The sequence below is a fragment of the Sander vitreus genome, chromosome 7 (assembly GCF_031162955.1).
Source record: "Sander vitreus isolate 19-12246 chromosome 7, sanVit1, whole genome shotgun sequence".
Classification (NCBI taxonomy): Eukaryota; Metazoa; Chordata; class Actinopteri; order Perciformes; family Percidae; genus Sander; species Sander vitreus.
The window spans coordinates 22,456,593-22,474,464 of NC_135861.1; the positions used below are offsets into that span (position 1 = coordinate 22,456,593).

Consider the following 17,872-nt stretch of genomic DNA (forward strand, 5'->3'; position numbering starts at 1 on the left):
TTTGTGTCTAACTGCATCTCTATTGGCTTTGCCATGCCAAACTGAGTCTCTCCATCTGGGCTGAGAGAACTTTTATTTTTATTTTTGTCTTTCCAGTGGAGGGCAGAAAAACGAGGGCCATTTTTACTGAGCAGACAGAAATTAAAGGGTATTTAAACATGGAAAAAAACATGCTATAAATGTATTAAATGAATAGTGTGAAATTTTGGGAAATACGCTTTCTTTTCAACTGTTAGATAAAAAGATTGATAGCACATTCATCTATATATGCTAAATATGAAGCTAGAGTCAGCAGATGATTAGCTTAGCATTAAGATGAGGAGCAGGGGGAAACAGCAGAGCATGGCTCTGTCCAAAGTTAAAATAAGATTCACTGATTAACATAACATACTGTATCTTGTGTGTCTTATCCGTTCACAAACAGCAGCCTGGAGTCCTGGAGTCTGCTAATGGCCTGGCAACCTCACAGTGACAAGTCACTGGTCTCGGCCAAGAAATAGCCCGGCACAAGTCCCCTAAAACCACAACTTGCTGTCCTTGCACTTCGGTTTGTGTACAAAAAAACAATAACAAAAAACTACATATAATGTGTTAATTAGCTTTACAGGTGTCAGCTTTCTTTAACCTCTTGACAGACCCAGGCTAGCTGTTTCCCCTTGCGTCTATTCTTTATGCTAAGCTAATTATTTGCTGGCTCCGGCTTCATATTTAGCATATAGACATGAGAGTGGTATCTATTTACTCATCTAACTTTCAGCAAAAAAAATGCATAACTGCATTTCCCACTATTTCTTTAAATATGAGCAACACAAGATTAATTCCATTTACCTCCGCTGTGTTGGGGTGGAAGCAAAAAAAAACATTTGGTGGGTATCGCAAAACCTGGAAATAAAACCAAAATTATCTGTATGGCTATAACACTATAACCACACTTTGGCCATTTGGATTAACCTACCCTTTAAAATAAATAACAGAGACAAATGGGGGAAACGGAGAATGTAGAATATAGTGTGTGAGAGCAAAAAAGTTTTTTTTCCTCCATAATGGGCTATAAAATACCACAGAACCTATTCTTTCCTGTGTGGCTGCATGCTCTCTGATGATAAAAGCCTAAACAAAAAGGTTTGTTCTGTCGACCGCCACACTTTAATTAAGTCTCCTAAACAGCCCTCAGTGCAGATGTAATAAACTTTATATGAAGCAAATAAAGCCCTGAATGAACAGTCTTTATAGCCAAGCTAATTTCCGACACACTGAATAGACAAGCCACTGCATTATTAGCTCTATTCTTAAGGTAAACTCCAGAAAAGTTAAGGTCAGCATGCAGTTGGCTTTCAGTCACTTTCACTTCACTTTTTCTGATAGCGCTCAGTAAACAATAGGGCTACTCTGGCCATTAGAATGATTGTAAAAACTGTTTTTTCTTTACAAATCCCAACTGTCCACAACATTATTGTGGACAATTGGCAGTCCCCATCTCTAACTTTTTAATGAAGTGCTCTGCCAGTTTTTTGTTTACTTGGAAAGGTAAACAGTCCTTGTTTACTCTAGTGCTTACTCTGGAATTAAAAATAATCTGGCTTGAATGTTATATTTTGCGTGAAAGTAATTATATCTTCCTGTGGCTTATTTTAAATGCTTTCCCGTGCTCCTCTACCTGAAGGTTTCTCTCATATGGTTCAGTTGGTTGGTGTGTGAGTATAGCTGGATGTATGATTAGGCCTGGCAGGCCAGTGATATTAGCAAGCAGCAGGGAGGGGTATGACATTTATTTTTCAAACCCCCGACCCTGAAGATGAAAAATACATGTCTCAAGCTTAGCCAAGGAGGTTTGGGTAATCATTTATGCCAGTGTCTCCAGTCCCATGTCTCGACCTTACTGGTCAGGTGTCTGACAGGTGATGCATGATGCCTCTGCTCCTGTTCACATTGCCTCCTCCCCAATCCCAACAGGACACTGTCAGTCTGTCCCTCCTTTGATAAGCACCTCTCAAATTCAAACCTTGACCTGGTGTCAGCTCACCATCCTCAGCTTCTTTCCGCCTCCCTCCACAATCCCTTAGGTCTTTTTTCACCTTACTTTCGACTTTTACGGCTCCCTCTAAATCTTCTACTTGTCTCTCCACCATCCATTTACAAAGACATACAGCTCTTTGTCATATGCAAAGACATAAGCCATACATTATGCATAACACAAACTGTGGTGTCATATCTAAATGTACCCCCCATGCAAAGATATGTCAGAGAACTATTGGATTGATGGGGTTTTGAGATATGCACACTGAGATCAGTTCTTTGTAATACAAGTATGAAAATGAAATTGTAATAGGGTGATGCGAACACTGTACAGGGCTTTAGCTGATTGGCAAGAATGAGCCTCTGAATTTCTTTTTCTTCAGAATAATGAGAATTCCAGAGACAGAGGGAACAGTTGTGATTAGTGCCCTTGCATAACTCTAGAGTAGATACCTTTTATGGGACTGGTGTAAAGCAGGGGGCTTGATAGTGATCCTATCCAGATGGATCCTAATGAAGGAGATGGTGGATTTGCCATGTCTGCAGTCCTGCTTCCTCGCATGGTCAGAGCAGGGGAAGGAGATTTGGTTTGTGTTTGTGTTAAGGAGATCGTGACAGATCACAGCGTGCTTGTAATAGGCTAACCTATTTCTAAGAAGTAAAGTACTGCAGTCTTGCAGGGGTCTTGGAAAAACAGGGAGGAAACCAAACAGGTCAAAGTAGAGAGAGAGAGAGAGAGAGAGAGAGCCCAGCTGGTGACTTTTGGTGTCTTCCTAAATTATAATGTACACCCAATTTACTCTCATTTGCTGGGAAATTTGTTTAGATCTTTTCCTCAGAGAAAATGGGAAGGAAGGGGCTGTTGGAGTGTAAGGGGTTGGAAGGAGGTGGTATTAATGCCACTGCCGTGTTATTAACTCAATTGCTGCACTATACTGTGCCAGTTATAAATTACACCAGTACACTCACTGTAATCTATAAGGACATTCTTCATGTGTCCATGAGTGGAAACACACATAAGCTAAAGCTTTCTCTTTGCAATATCAATACATAGCAAAGTGTACTTAATAGATTACCTCTAAGTTTGAAAGGCCATAATGCAGTCACTGCTACTGTCAAGTTGACAGCAGGACTGACGAAAGGCCTTCTGGTCATTTAAAGGTTGGTTTACATTTAAAATCCAGGGAGGCTTAGCGCAGAGAAAGAACACTGCAGGTGGACATAATGCTGTGTCAGGCATTTGGGCTCGAGCCAGCTGTTCTTTTTATTCTCTGCCCCTCCCTCCATCCTGTTCTCTTTCTCTCTCGCTGCTTGTGCATGTGCACCTGCATGTATGTGCTCATGAAATCTACAGAATGCACAGTCTTCTGATTACCCCAGAGGCTGTTGCTCCCTATTAACCTTACCCTCCTTACTAAGAGTTCTCCAGTGTCTCATAAACTTCGCACAGTAAGACTTTGAGAGATAGGTGATGCCAAAATATAGTCCCCTTATTGAACTTTGACCCCTAACTACTGACATGGAACCTATCCAAGATTCTTTTAAGCATGCTGTAAGTGCATATGGAGGGATTTCTGCCAGGCTTTAACTTACAATGCAGCTAGCCAGACTTCAATTAAGCATTACTTTCTTGGGTCTAGAGACTTTTCATATGTAATAGAACTTAATTAATATGATCTAAATGATTTAGCACCAGAATAAATTTAAACTAATTGCATGCTATTAAAATGTTAGAATTAGCCCATTCTGTAGTCAGATTTATTGTAGTAACTAAATACCTGATTGTCTGCTGCATCTGTAGTCGGTCGGGATCGGAGGCTGAGAAGGTGGTCAGGCTGGTGCCAGCAGGGACGCCCTCCTCAAAGCGGATGTGTTTTGGGTTCGTGGGGAAGTAAGGGGGTTCGTTGACATCCTGGACAGATATGGTGACCCCAGCTGTGGACTCGAGAGAGGACTGGATGCCACTGGCTAGGTGGGCCTGGTTGGACACCACCACCGTCAGCATGAAGGCACGGTTCATCTCAAAATCTACTGGCTGAAGTAAGGAAGGAAGATAATGACAGTGTGTGAGAAGAGAAAGTTTAACAGAATTCAAGCTGATTCGTTTTTGTAAACAGCCAATGCTGGATTTCAGCATTGGCTGGAAACAGCAAGAATACGAACAAGTTCATTTAACCTACTACTTAAATTTATAAGTGATTTTTTCTCATACAACAGGCTTAAAGTTTTTTGTCATACCTTGACAGTTTTGACTGCTGACTCTGCAGTCATCTTCAGAAGCGTCATGTGATGTTGCTGTGACGTCTACTGTGGGGGATCGTTGGACGGCGGGGAGGCACAGCGTCATTCCATCACACAGGTGGAATGACACAAACTAAATATATCACACCCACAGTAGACGTCACAGCAACATCACATGACACTTCTGAAGATGACTGCAGAGTCAGCAGTTAAAACTGTCAAGGTATGACAAAAAACTTCAAGCCTGTCGTATAAGAAAAAAATCACTTATAAATGGAAACAACAATGTTTCACCAATAACCTTTATATTTTAACACTACAATATGTACATTTGTAGCCTAGAAATCTAGACGCACCCTAGCAGCAGCCAGCGTCAGTCTAGCAACTACATCAATCTATCCTATTGTTAAACCAGCTACATTAAATCCAGTGCAATACTTATTTCAGGGATATACGTCTCCAAGACATTGTCTGTGTGTATGTTTATGTCATTTTCTGTTGTTATACATGTTTTCTTTGTTTTTCCTACTTGGAAGTTTATGTCATTTGAGGTAATGTTTCTTGTATGTCTGTTTGTTATTATTAATCTCATGTATGTTTGCATGTATGTGTATGTCCTCTTTTTTCTATACGAGCTACCCAGGGATGCACAAAAAATTTCAGCCTTGGCTGACAATAAAGTTGTATCGTATCGTATCGTAACTCTCCGTTGGCTTGCGAGCTGGAAAAAACAAACTCTGGTCAGGCCAATCACATCATGTATAGAGTTGGTGGGCGGGCTTAACATAAGGACAGCAGAGTTGCGACGGTTCCGCGTCAATTCCCTGCTACTTGAAAACAAAGAAGATGGCTGCTGCTGCTGCTGGCGAACAGCGGTCTTTCGAATCGCCTTTGGCCGCAACTCTGGAAGACTTAGAGTTAAGCACTGAAGTCATTCTTAAAAAAGGAAGATATGTTCGGAGTTTTACCGACCGGATACCGACAAAAGTTTAATCTATTAACTAGCGTTGCTCTGGTTGGCTATGAGTGCAGAGGGAATTTGAAAGACAACCGTTTATCCCGCCCCTCGGATTGAGCCCTGCCATGGTGAGTTCCCAGACCCAACATCTTGATGTGGGTCTGGCTTGTCAGTCGTAGTACATTTGTGCTTCTTTGTTAGAATTTCACTTGGTCAGTTTCACATATTTTGTTACAAGATTCTCCAAATGGAAAAAATCTGCATATACTATAATTATATTCCATCTCCTATTGAAGCCTCACAAAATATCACAGAATGAAAAACCACGTCTGTGACACAGTCTGAACAGAAATTGGACATTTAAACTTTATATCTTTAAATGGTTAGTTATCATTGTTCTGGACTGTATTTATCATGCCCTCCTGTGTATATCCTGTGTATTACTTTTTCAGTTTAAAATAGATTCATCTTTATGTCAAAATAAATATTCTTTACTTGAAGCTACAGTCTTAATTATTAATTTACAGGTAAAAAATAGAGCCTTTTCTCATCTTACAGTCAGTGATTATTACTAGTAGTAGTATTATCATTATTTTTTATGAGCAAACCATGTCAAGTATTGAAGCATATATTACGCTGAATATAATGTGAAAACTCCTGTCAACATTTTTCTTTTGTGGCTGGGGAATATGCGTTGAACCTTGTTGATGATAAAGGACATAATAAATGAACAGATGCCGTGTCTAGTGTTCCCCTGATGAATTGGACCCATATTGTCTCTAAACACACGCACACACACACACACACACACACACACACACACACACACACACACACACACACACACACACACACACAGAGAGAAGAAGCAGCAGGGCTTAGACTATTCATAGGGTACTGTCATGGCTCTGCCTTTTGAGTGTGTGTGTGTGTGTGTGTGTGTGTGTGTGTGTGTGTGTGTGTGTGTGTGTGTGTGTGTGTGTGTGTGTGTATACTACAGGGGTTTTTACCAGCTGAGCCAAAACCAGAGTGACAGTTCCGTGCTCTCCTAATGAAGACTACACGATCAGGTTCAAATGACAACAACAACAAGCAGGGAAATAAAAAAAGAGAACAAATACAGTGTTGGTAGGTCCTGCTGGCACATTTCTAAATAGGCGGGTGATGATTACTGCCGAAGGCTAGTGTCTGTGGTGTTTGATGGTGATGTTAATGATTTTGAGCACATCTGTATGTTGCATTGCCGGAGTGTTATCAGTGGACAGTGTGGCAGCACAGCTCTGCTGATATAAAAAAAAATCATTCTTAATCAGGCAGCATGGTTGACAAGGGCACTAGAGTGTGTGTTTGTGTGTGTGTTAGTTGGTGTTACAGTTTGTATGTGTTTGCAGTATGCACGTAGATACAAGTAAATACAAGCACATAAGTGTGTATTGGTGTCTGACCCCATTGGTGCACTGGGAAACCATTTACAGGCAAACCACGCTCAAGGCTCTTTGATCAACAGCCAGTGGTATTCAGAGCACAGGGGGGTCGAGAGTGTAGCTGTAGGCTGGCTAAAACACACATACACACTCAGACACACACCCTGAGGGAAGCCAGAGGGGTAAGAGGTCAACAACACGGCTTCCATCTTTTGCCCATGAGCCATCAAATCTTACATCTCCTCTGTATCGCTTCACTCGTTCCTCTCTTTCCCTCTTACTTAATTTGTACTGCCGGACTCTAACTTCCCACCCCCTCGTCTTCTCTGAGTCTGCAACTTCCAATCCTCGGAAATCTGTCCTTGTATCACTTCCCTCCTCCTCTCCACTTCCCTTGTCATCTTTCCTGTTTATCATAAGCTGTGATTTACATATTGTAATGACTCATTCGAACCAAGCGGCTGTGTTTGTGTATTTTCATGCATGCTTGTTTGTTTACTGGCTCTACATATGAGAATGTGTCATTAACTCCCCAGAGAGCAGCATAAATGTGTGACATGTTCTGGTTAAGAACTCAGCCCTTGTTTACTGAGGAGCCCAGGTCCCTTGTGAGAGATTGCCAAATAACTGGGTGTCAGTGTGATCCGATGTGTCTGTACTACCAGCCGCAGATGCCTTGGTAAAAATAGGAACGCCAAGGTAGCGCCTTCTTATGGCTTCTTGACTTTACCTATATTGAGTCTGATGTGAACCATTCCGGCTCCCTTTTCCCGGAGCAAGCTAAAGCCCCTCTGTTTACTTGTTGAGACGGTCTCTTTCTTGTTTCTTCCCAGGGGGTGTCCTGTCTCTTATTTTATGATTTCCTGATAACCTCCCACGGGTCTCTATAAAAGCTCAGTACCTGCGTGACTGCTGAATTTTACACCAGGGAGTGAGAGGAAGGGATTATAAAAGGCAGTCATCTAGAGATAATGAAGAGAAGCAAAATGCCAATGCTCATTGCTCAGGATGCTGTGGGAATTACGGGGTGATGTTATTGCTATTTTATAAACATTATTGTAGGATGTGAGATGTGATTTGGAGGAGTCAGATGCACGAGGAGAATACCTTTGGGTCCTCAGGGTCGCACGAATAAATAAGTTATTTCTACATGCGACATGATAAGCACATTTATAGTGAGCCACTCATGGATGAACACAGAAATCCAAATGCTAAAGGGCATTCCACAAGACACACATCTACACACTTTACACACAGAATATGAGCTGAATATCATACTACAGAGTTTTATTCTGTTGTCTATTACCTGTATTTTTTTCTGCAAATGGGTTAAAAACCTCTCGACAACCTCCATCTTAGAGGTTGAACACAAACACACCCGGTTGTTACAAGACATAGTTTTGTTGATGTAGTTTACCACAACAGCTAGAACATTATGAGTGTATAAAAACCATTGCCTTTGTAATTGAGAAATCAATACCTAATTTGCTACAGTGGCCAGCCAGTGTTTAAGTCTCTGTGTGAGTGTATGAGCTGTTTCTAAAGGGCGTAGCGGCCTCCAATCTCTCATTTGGACATAAGGGGGCATATGAAAGGCAAAAAACATGATGTCCATCATTTCCCCATTTAACCCTGTAGTCTATTATTATTGCTTGTGCTTAAATCTAGAGGGGATAGGACAGTCAGCACAGAAAAGGAGATGACAGTTTTAAGATGACCATGTTCTGATAGGCTGTCGTCTTACCTTCACCACAGTGACCATGCCATCGTTGGTGACAGGGTCAGTGCGGATAGTGAAGTGCCCAGATGGGTCTCCACTGATGATCCTGTAGATGGTGTTCCAGTTTGGCGAGTGCGGCTGGTCAGCATCTATCACCGTCAGATTAGCCACCACAAGATCCACTCGGTTCTCTGGGACCTCACCGGAAAACTGCAGAAAGTAAAACATTACTTTGTGATCTGTTGCTTCAGTATATCTTTATTGGGACTGTAGCTGAGGTCTTTTGGGATCCATTGAGCCGTTTGAATGTGGCAATGTCTACAAAAAAGTGCCTATCTCTCATTTCCATTTTTGTCTTTACAGAGCCAGTTCTCCTTTCAGGTTTTAAGGTAGAGTATGTTTAATGATCTCACTTTTACCACAGCTGAGTAGTAAACAAGCAGTAAAGCAGTTTAAAGTTTCACACCAGCAAACACATGCACACAGGGGTGTTGTTCCAGTTCCAGTGCTTTTTATGCATTCCCAGCACCCATCCTTAACAAGCAAAAATATTTTATTCATTTGAAAGCCAGAGTGACAAAGGAGAAAATAATGGATGAACAGAAAGGAGCCAGAAGTGGGCAGGGTTAAAATAGCTGTTTGAGTGTATATGACTGGCTTTTAGTTGTCCCCTTGCTGTACAAACACATGTGCATTGTCCTGATAAGCCTGATGAGGAGTGATCCACTGTCTGTCATATGTCTGTTATGGTGGGGATTGATCAAAGCTCTACAGGCTCAGGGGATGAAGCCCACAAAGACGAACCAACAATAGCAACGACTGCACCGCTACGCTGTAAAACACAATTCGACCGCAGCCCCACCTACACGGCCAACCCATCAACTCGTAACCAATGACGTGGAGTCAGAAGGTGAGCATGTTGCCGTGTCTTCACCTCATCTGGAGGCAACAGGCATGTAGCATCATACGGTTACTGTGTCACCATGGGTAACAGGCGTGGAAGAGCCACTGAGCCGCTTATGTGAGTGTAGGATATCAAAGAGCAAAGCCCCAGACCAAACACTCAAACAGACCATAATACCCTGCCTGGCAACCCTCGCATCACCCAGCAAACCGCCGACAGCAGCGGGCAGATTAGGGGGCTGCGTCTAGAGAGCTGTTCAGAGACTCAATGACATTCTTAAGACAACAGACAAGTCCGGGTGGTCCTGATGCACTGCCTGCATTGGATAAGTACGTTTGTGTCAGACTAAGTGTGTGTATGTGTGTGCTTAAACGGTTTATTACTGTGGTTTGGTTCAGGGACTCCCTGATGCCAATTCAATAAAATCAAACTTCAGAGATGGCTTTTGAGCTCCTAAGGGCCCTTGAGCATCTTCTTTCGCAGCAACAGCAGCAGCACAGTAACAAGTAAGGACAAGGGTTAACCAGACATGATGGAAGACTTTGATGGGTCCACCACAACTCTTATTATCAATACCCCAGTTTAAGATTTCTTCTCTCATTAGCTCTTTATAGGGTGGGTGGGGTTACTTGCGGCATCCAGAGCTTGAGTAATAAAAGTCTTGTTTATTTTTCCCATTGGAAATCTTACATGGCATGGCAGTTTTTTTTCATTCGCTACGCATAAAAGTATATCATCAGTACAATCACTTAGCTAATTAATTTTTAGACAGTTCACTGCAAGTAATGGCGAAACTTACAAGATGTGCAAATACCAACTTCAGGAGGCACAGGAAGTCAACTATGAGTCCTATAGAATTTAGCAGTAAATACCCTCCAATCACTGAAATTAAATCATCTGTGCTTTCAAAATGCAATGGCGAAGTGTTCAGAACATGCTTGAACTCTAATCTTTTGAATATCTGATCTGATTTAGATACTTTAGTATTAAATGCCGTTCAACATACAAAAATAAAGCAAATAAGGTTGTGGACTGCAGTGGATGTAAGCATTTAGGACAAAATAGCATTTCTCTGCTGAGTATTTAGGTTGCATTAAAGAGTTAAATGTTCAGTAGGTAACCCCTATAAAAAAAACGTGTTGTCATATTTGCTGAAACTGTCACTATATCCTGACAGTACAACATGAGAAAGATAATCTGTAGAAGGAAAAAAATGGCATTACTCTGCCTCCTCCTAGTGCTCCGTATGGCATTTGCAAGTTTCTAAAGATACTATGTCACCTAAAGATACTGTAAACAACCAATCATGTCATCTGGTCCTGAACTGCGATCAAACTGTCAAACTTGGCAGCGATTTGTAGTTTGACTCATTTGATCAAAGTTCACTAGCAGTCATGAACAGGGGCAGGGCTAAAAGGGGGGCAAGGGGTGGCACCCCATGGTGCCATCCCCCCACCAATCCATTGGGCTGGAGTGCTATCAATCTGACAATTGTGATTTCCATTGGATCAAAGCACTGCCTGTTCTGCCAATCTTCCTAGCCCTTGTCACATGACCAATTAATATTTCCATGATGACTATCCAAAATTCTGATACCATGGAACTAGCACTGGAATGTTTTTTTTTTTTAAAGGGAGACAGAGCCTAAAATGTGTAATGTATTCAGATATACAATTTTTTCAAAATGAAATCAAATTAAATTAATAATGAATATTATGTGTTTTATTTAGCAGAATTACATTCTGTTGTTCTATCCTATCCAATATTTCCTATATTTCTAAGCAGATTTTCAATGCTGTATTCTGATGAAATGCAAAATGAATTTTTTTCACAGATTATCTGTCTCATTCGCTACTGTCAGGATATAGCAACAGTTTTAGCAAATATGACAAAATGTTACCAACTGAACCCTTAACTTTCAAATAAGAATTTAAAGTGAATTTTCGTTTCTTCCTTCTGTGGTGTCTTTCAGCAGAAATTTACTTTGATCAGGTTTTTCTTTCTAAGATACTGTATACTGTCCCCAACTCCTGGACTAAAGGAAAGGAGGTGTAAACAATTTGATTGTGATTGGCACAGAGTGCAGTTGGCTTTCTCCCAGCACTTGACAAAACACCTCTTGCCAACACTCTCACCTTTCTGTCATTATTTTGGCAGTGAGAAAAGACTAAAGGAGGCAAAAAGAGGTGAGAGGAGAAGTGACAGGGAACTTCATCATAGGAACTTTGTGAGGATGGTAAAGGAAGTAGACCATGGGTGTAGGTCTCTCTACACGTAACTACAGAACAACCTATTCCATGTGAGATACAGTTGTCGTTGCAGTACTGTATGCGGAAACAAAAAAGAGATAAATAACTTTTTTAAATTTTATCTCATCTATCTGCATCACAGAAATAATGCAAAGGATGTACGCAACATCGAATAAGCACCCAAAGCCTTCACAACTGTACACATGCACCACCCTTTGCTGCCTTGAAAAATAGGGCAGCCTCTGATAGGCGTGATGAAATTTTAATAATCAAAGATTCCCCAAACTTTATATCAAACTTTATATTTCTGGGACACGTTGAAAGATCTATGGGGTTTATTGCAAATACTAAATATTTGCATAATGGCCCGCATTCTCAACAAAATGGCTTTTATGTTATCCCACCACTAAAATGGTTGATTTATGAAGGTATTGGGTAAAAGTGTTCTGCTCATCGTGGCTCCAAAACCTCCACTAAAGTTTGTCATCAATACCCATGATAGTATTAACTTCCCTCTGTGGCGATGATGGAAATGCACTTAAACATGGTGGAATACAGTTAGAGAATATCAATTTATTACTGGCCACTATCATCAATACGCCGCCATAGAGAATCCTAAATCAGAGGAGGATGCCGAGTCAGGAAAGGCCTTTGATTTACAACGAGGCATGCCTATGCTTTATCACTGCCGCTGTAGAAAATAGCTCCTGTGACCAAATAATCCTTCATTTTTTCTCCTCTCCCCATCATTCTCTCATCACCTTTTCCATTTTTTCATCTTGGACTTTACATGGTGGTCCACTCATCAACTCCTCCTACCTCTTTGTTCTCTTTTTGCTCACCATCTCCTTTGTGTGTATCTTTTTTCTTCCTTCTGCCCCCTCTCTGTACATTTCCTGCTGTGTGTGATGTAGCAGCTCTCTGATGATCTCTATAGCTGACACATGCTTACCGCCAGCGCTAACTCATTATCATAAGGGTCTTAATACCCCCCAGGGCAAATGCTAATGCTAACTCTTTTGCTACCACCTCAAAGAGCTGAGTCTGTACTGTAGTGCTGATACCGCCTCAGCCGCTTTGCCTGCAGTTGCAGAGCTAAGCACCTTATCTACCCAATAGGCCCGTGCTCTCATCACTGCTGATAGCAAAGTACACATACTGAATAATTCTGACACCTGAAGCCAAACTGACACCTCGAAAGAATTTTCATCATAACATGCAACTGGAATGCAGTCACACCAACTCCACTTTTGACCATCTTTACCTCTAAACAAATACATGTCTCTTCCACATCAAATAAAACTGTGACTCTGCGAATGTAATTAAAAACCATCCAAATAATAGCTCAGAATTATTTTTCACTTTCCATCAGCCGGTGAGAAATACCGCTGCCACCTCAGCCGTTCCACCTGCATATTTAAACATTTAACAGCACTGAGAGAAACGACTAGAGTAAAGTTAAATTAAGTCAAGAGAGAGTGGGATAAATTGAAGTAACTTATTCACTTATTATTACAGTAACTTAGTGATGATGTTGCTGAATTACGCTACATTGATACATTACATTCAGCACATTACTTTGGACTTTTCATTTTTACCTCGCTCTCAATAATGTTCTTCTGTAATGTAATCATCATTTTAAATATCACTATTACGACAACAACCATTAACGATTTGCTGTCTTTAGATTTCTTGCTGATGAAAGTCATATATAAAATAATATTGACTATTTGTTCCTTGTGTGTGTGTGTGTGTGTGTGTGTGTGTGTGTGCATGCTTTACAAAGTAAGTACCCTTTGCACTTCATAGCCCTCCTTCATTGTCCTTGTGTAAATCTCCCTTTGTAAGGACATAACAGTGTTGTAGTCATTTCCTTCCTCCTTTCCTTATTCCATCCCTCCCTCCTTTTTCATTCTCTTTTCCATATCCTCCTCTTTCCCTCTCTTCTTTAATATCTGTCACTGTCTAGCCTTTTCTATTTCTTTTACTCCAACATACAGTCATGTGAACAAATTAGGACACCCATGCTAAAGTTGACTAAAAAGAGGAATACAAAAATCATCTTTAGGAAAGTGATCTTAAAGCCTTAATTCAAAAAATGAGGAAAAATCCAATCTTTAAGGACACCAATTTTCTTTGTGAATGAATAATGTAGCGTAAATAAATAAATGTTCTTCCTTAAAATACAGGGGGCATAAGTAAGTACAGCCCTATGTTAAATTCCCATAGAGGCAGGCAAAGTTTTATTTTTAAAGGCCAGTTATTTCATGGATCCAGGATACTATGCATCCTGATAAAGTTCCCTTGGCCTTTGGAATTAAAATAGACCCACATCATCACATACCCTTCACCATACCTAGAGATTGGCATGGTTTTATTTCAGTTAGTCTAATAGCTGGTTTGATTTGCATTGAGAGATGATTTTATGGAAAGTACCCCATGCCAATCTCTAGGTATGGTGAAGGGTATGTGATGATGTGGGGCTATTTTAATTCCAAAGGCCAAGGGAACTTTATCAGGATGCATAGTATCCTCCATCCATCCATCTTCATCCGCTTATCCGGGGTCGGGTCGCGGGGGTAGCAGCTCCAGCAGGGGACCCCAAACTTCCCTTTCCCGGGCCACATTAACCAGCTCCGACTGGGGGATCCCGAGGCGTTCCCAGGCCAGGTTAGAGATATAATCCCTCCACCTAGTCCTGGGTCTCCCCCGAGGCCTCCTCCCAGCTGGACGTGCCTGGAACACCTCCCTAGGGAGGCGCCCAGGGGGCATCCTTACCAGATGCCCGAACCACCTCAACTGGCTCCTTTCGACGCAAAGGAGCAGCGGCTCTACTCCGAGCTCCTCACGGATAACTGAGCTTCTCACCCTATCTCTAAGGGAGACGCCAGCTACCCTCCTGAGGAAACCCATTTCGGCCGCTTGTACCCTGGATCTTGTTCTTTCGGTCATGACCCAGCCTTCATGACCATAGGTGAGGGTAGGAACAAAAACTGACCGGTAGATTGAGAGCTTTGCCTTCTGGCTCAGCTCTCTTTTCGTCTAACGGTGCGATAAATTGAATGTAATACCGCACCTGCTGTGCCGATTCTCCGACCAATCTCCCGCTCCATTGTCCCCTCACTCGCGAACAAGACCCCAAGGTACTTGAACTCCTTCACTTGGGGGTAAGGACTCATTCCCTACCTGGAGAAGGCACTCCATCGGTTTCCTGCTGAGAACCATGGCCTCCGATTTAGAGGTGCTGATCCTCATCCCAGCCGCTTCACACTCGGCTGCGAACCGATCCAGTGAGTGCTGAAGGTCACAGGCCGATGATGCCATCAGGACCACATCATCTGCAAAAAGCAGCGATGAGATCCCCAGCCCACCGAACTGCAACCCCTCTCCACCCCGACTACGCCTCGATATCCTGTCCATAAATACTACAAACAGGATTGGTGACAAAGCGCAGCCCTGGCGGAGGCCAACTCTCACCTGAAACACAGCTCTCGCTTTGGTCGTACAGAGATTGGATGGCCCTGAGAAGGGACCCCCTCACCCCGTACTCCCGCAGCACCTCCCACAGTATCTCCCGGGGCACCCGGTCATACGCCTTCTCCAGATCCACAAAACACATGTAGACTGGTTGGGCATACTCCCAGGCTCCCTCCAGGATCCTTGCGATAGTGAAGATCTGGTCCGTTGTTCCACGACCAGGACGGAATCCGCATTGTTCCTCATTGTCCATGAAATAACTGGCCTTTAAAAATAAAAATCTGCCTGCCTCTATGGAAATTTAACATAGGGGTGTACTTACTTATGCCCCCTGTGTTTTAAGGAAGCACATTTATTTATTTACGCTACATTATTCATTCACAAAGAAAATTGGTGTCCTTAAAGATTGGATTTTTCCTCATTTTTTGAATTAAGGCTTTAAGATCACTTTCCTAAAGATGATTTTTGTATTCCTCTTTTTAGTCAACTTTAGCATGGGTGTCCTAATTTGTTCACATGACTGTACTAATCATATCCACCCTCTTCTTTGAACCCAGAAGCCTGTCCACCTCCAAATTGTTACCCTTTCCACACCCCTCTTATTTGTAGCAACTCACAGTTCTGGATGTCAGCATGGGAGGGTTGTCGTTGATGTCGGTGACAGTGATTATGGCAGTGGCTGTGTTGGAAAGCCCAAAGTTCAGGTTGCCCTCCATGTCCGTGGCCTGCACGATGATTGTATACTGGGACACTTTCTGTAAAAAGTCAGAAAAAAACAGATTGTGCAGTTATTTATCTGCAAAAAGCTTTCTCTTCCTCCAGTCTACAGCAAAAGCCACGGAGTTGGCTCCCAGAGGAAAGAAAAAGCTGAGCTTGTGTTCTTTTCTATAGGAGCTGTCCATGGTCGTATTTGAAACACAGAATCACAAGGCTGAAGTCTTTCATTCGACTGAGTTGAAACCTCCTCAGCAGAACGTTTCCAGACTTCACACCGTCTGAAGGCTGCACTGTGAAGCCTCCCCATGGGTATGTCATCAAAGATGTTATTCAGTGCCATCGATGGACATATGTGAAGACAATGATCCAACTGACAGAGATTAATAGACTATCTATGGAGCAATAACATGAGAGAATGGTAAATGCCATTTAATCTTTTGAAATGACAGTGTCACTTCACTGGAAGCTGAAATATGGTTCTCTCATTTGTTTTTGTTGTACTTCACTCCCTCTCTTTGCCAGCATCCTCTGTCTCTTCTTCTGTCCCACGGTGCAGTTAATGGGCTGCAGGAAGTATGGAGCCCGGGAGCCGAATGTCTGTGTAATGTGTCCCGTCAGTGAGATTCCCAATTACATTCCCAGTGTCTCTCTCACCTGCTAATTACCGAGTAAATATCCCAATTAGGCCAGGACTCCACATCAGGAGGATTAGACAGCTCCTCTCAGTTCCTCTCATCTTGATGCTAGATGAGATGCTGAACTCCAACCTTGTACACACACTCTCATTAACACCTGTATGTACACACAAAGACACACACACACACACACACACACACACACACACACAAACACACACACACACACACACACACACACCACGTCTCTTTCTCCATATATTGTTCAGAGGCAGTGCTTGCCTGGCTGTTCCATCAGCCAGTGTACAGCGTGTACACAACACTCACTAATTAGACAAGGGAGTAATTATGTAGAGCTTCCCTGAACCTCTCAGCATTGCAACAACACTGCAGCATACCCAGCTTCCTCTAGAGGACTGAGGTCTGTTACTGTCAACAAGCTGTTGAAAGTCCACTGCAGACCAGTGGAAACCTTTAAAAGAGAATCAGTGTGGGAGTTTATAAAGGAGAGGAAGAAAACATTTCAAAAGTAAAGAACAGAGGAGAGGATAAGAGACAGCGGGGGATGCAGCCAAGGCCCAAGGGAGGACTACCAAAAATAGATGCTTGTGTTTTTTGTAGCACCTAATACCTCCAACACCCCAGCCCAAGAAAGGAAGGTTAGATACAGAAACTTTCAAAGTTTCAAAGGGCCAAAGTGCTGACTAAAAGTGGACCATGGAAGCACCACAGTGTGCTGTGTAGCATCTTTCTGTGAAGTTTATGAACAATACATCAGCTGCAATTTTTTTCCTGCAAGGTTTGAGACTTCTTATCTGCTTTATAACACAATGTGGAGAAATATATCCATGTACTTGTCTGTGCACACATGGTGTGTATGAGTGTATTATGCTCTTTTACATCTGTCTTTGTGTGGACCAATTTAAGATTTAGACCTTGAGAGTGAAGGCATTTTTGGAAAGTGAAGACATCTTAGCTGGTCCTCACTTCTTCAAAGGGCTGTTTGATTGCTAAGACCTGGTCTTAAAGTTAGAATTAGCGTTAGGCTAAGATTAGCTTCCGGGTTGGGGTTAGGCATGTAGTCGTGATGGTTAGACAAAGTTAGAGTAGCAGATGTATAACCACTCTTCCACTTTCCCAACCCCATTTACACAATGCAATGTGGATATGTTATCTGGATGTGTCATGGGACCACGGACCTTTGCATTTACACCCAGTATTAAACAAAAAACATGCTCATTATCTCGATTCTCCGCCTCATTGTGATCAGTTAATATCAAATTATATAGACAGAGCTTGCGGATTTATCAACAAACATGGCGCGTCCCAGGTCAAGGGAAGCAATGTTGCTGGGCTCGACTTATTGTTCCTTTGCTGAAGTAAATGGTAAATGGACTGCACTTGTATAGCGCTTTTCTTCCTTAATGGACATCACTTTAGCCTTGCATTCACCCATTCACTCACACACATACCGCTGGCGATGGAGCTGCCACGCAAGACACTGGCCTGCTCAAGTTCACTTCGACATGTG

General features: G+C 42.2%; 1 protein-coding gene across 1 annotated transcript in view; it reads right to left on the reverse strand.

The window, feature by feature from the left end:
- Nucleotides 1-17,872, reverse strand: part of LOC144521101 (cadherin-4-like) — a 262,678-nt gene that overhangs the window by 19,457 nt on the left and 225,349 nt on the right. Inside the window, exons 9-11 of the mRNA XM_078255406.1 lie at nt 15,607-15,744; nt 8,384-8,569; nt 3,795-4,051 (exon numbers count right to left, since the gene is read on the reverse strand). Coding sequence (XP_078111532.1) covers nt 3,795-4,051; nt 8,384-8,569; nt 15,607-15,744 — 581 coding nt within the window. The remainder of the gene's footprint in view (nt 1-3,794; nt 4,052-8,383; nt 8,570-15,606; nt 15,745-17,872) is intronic.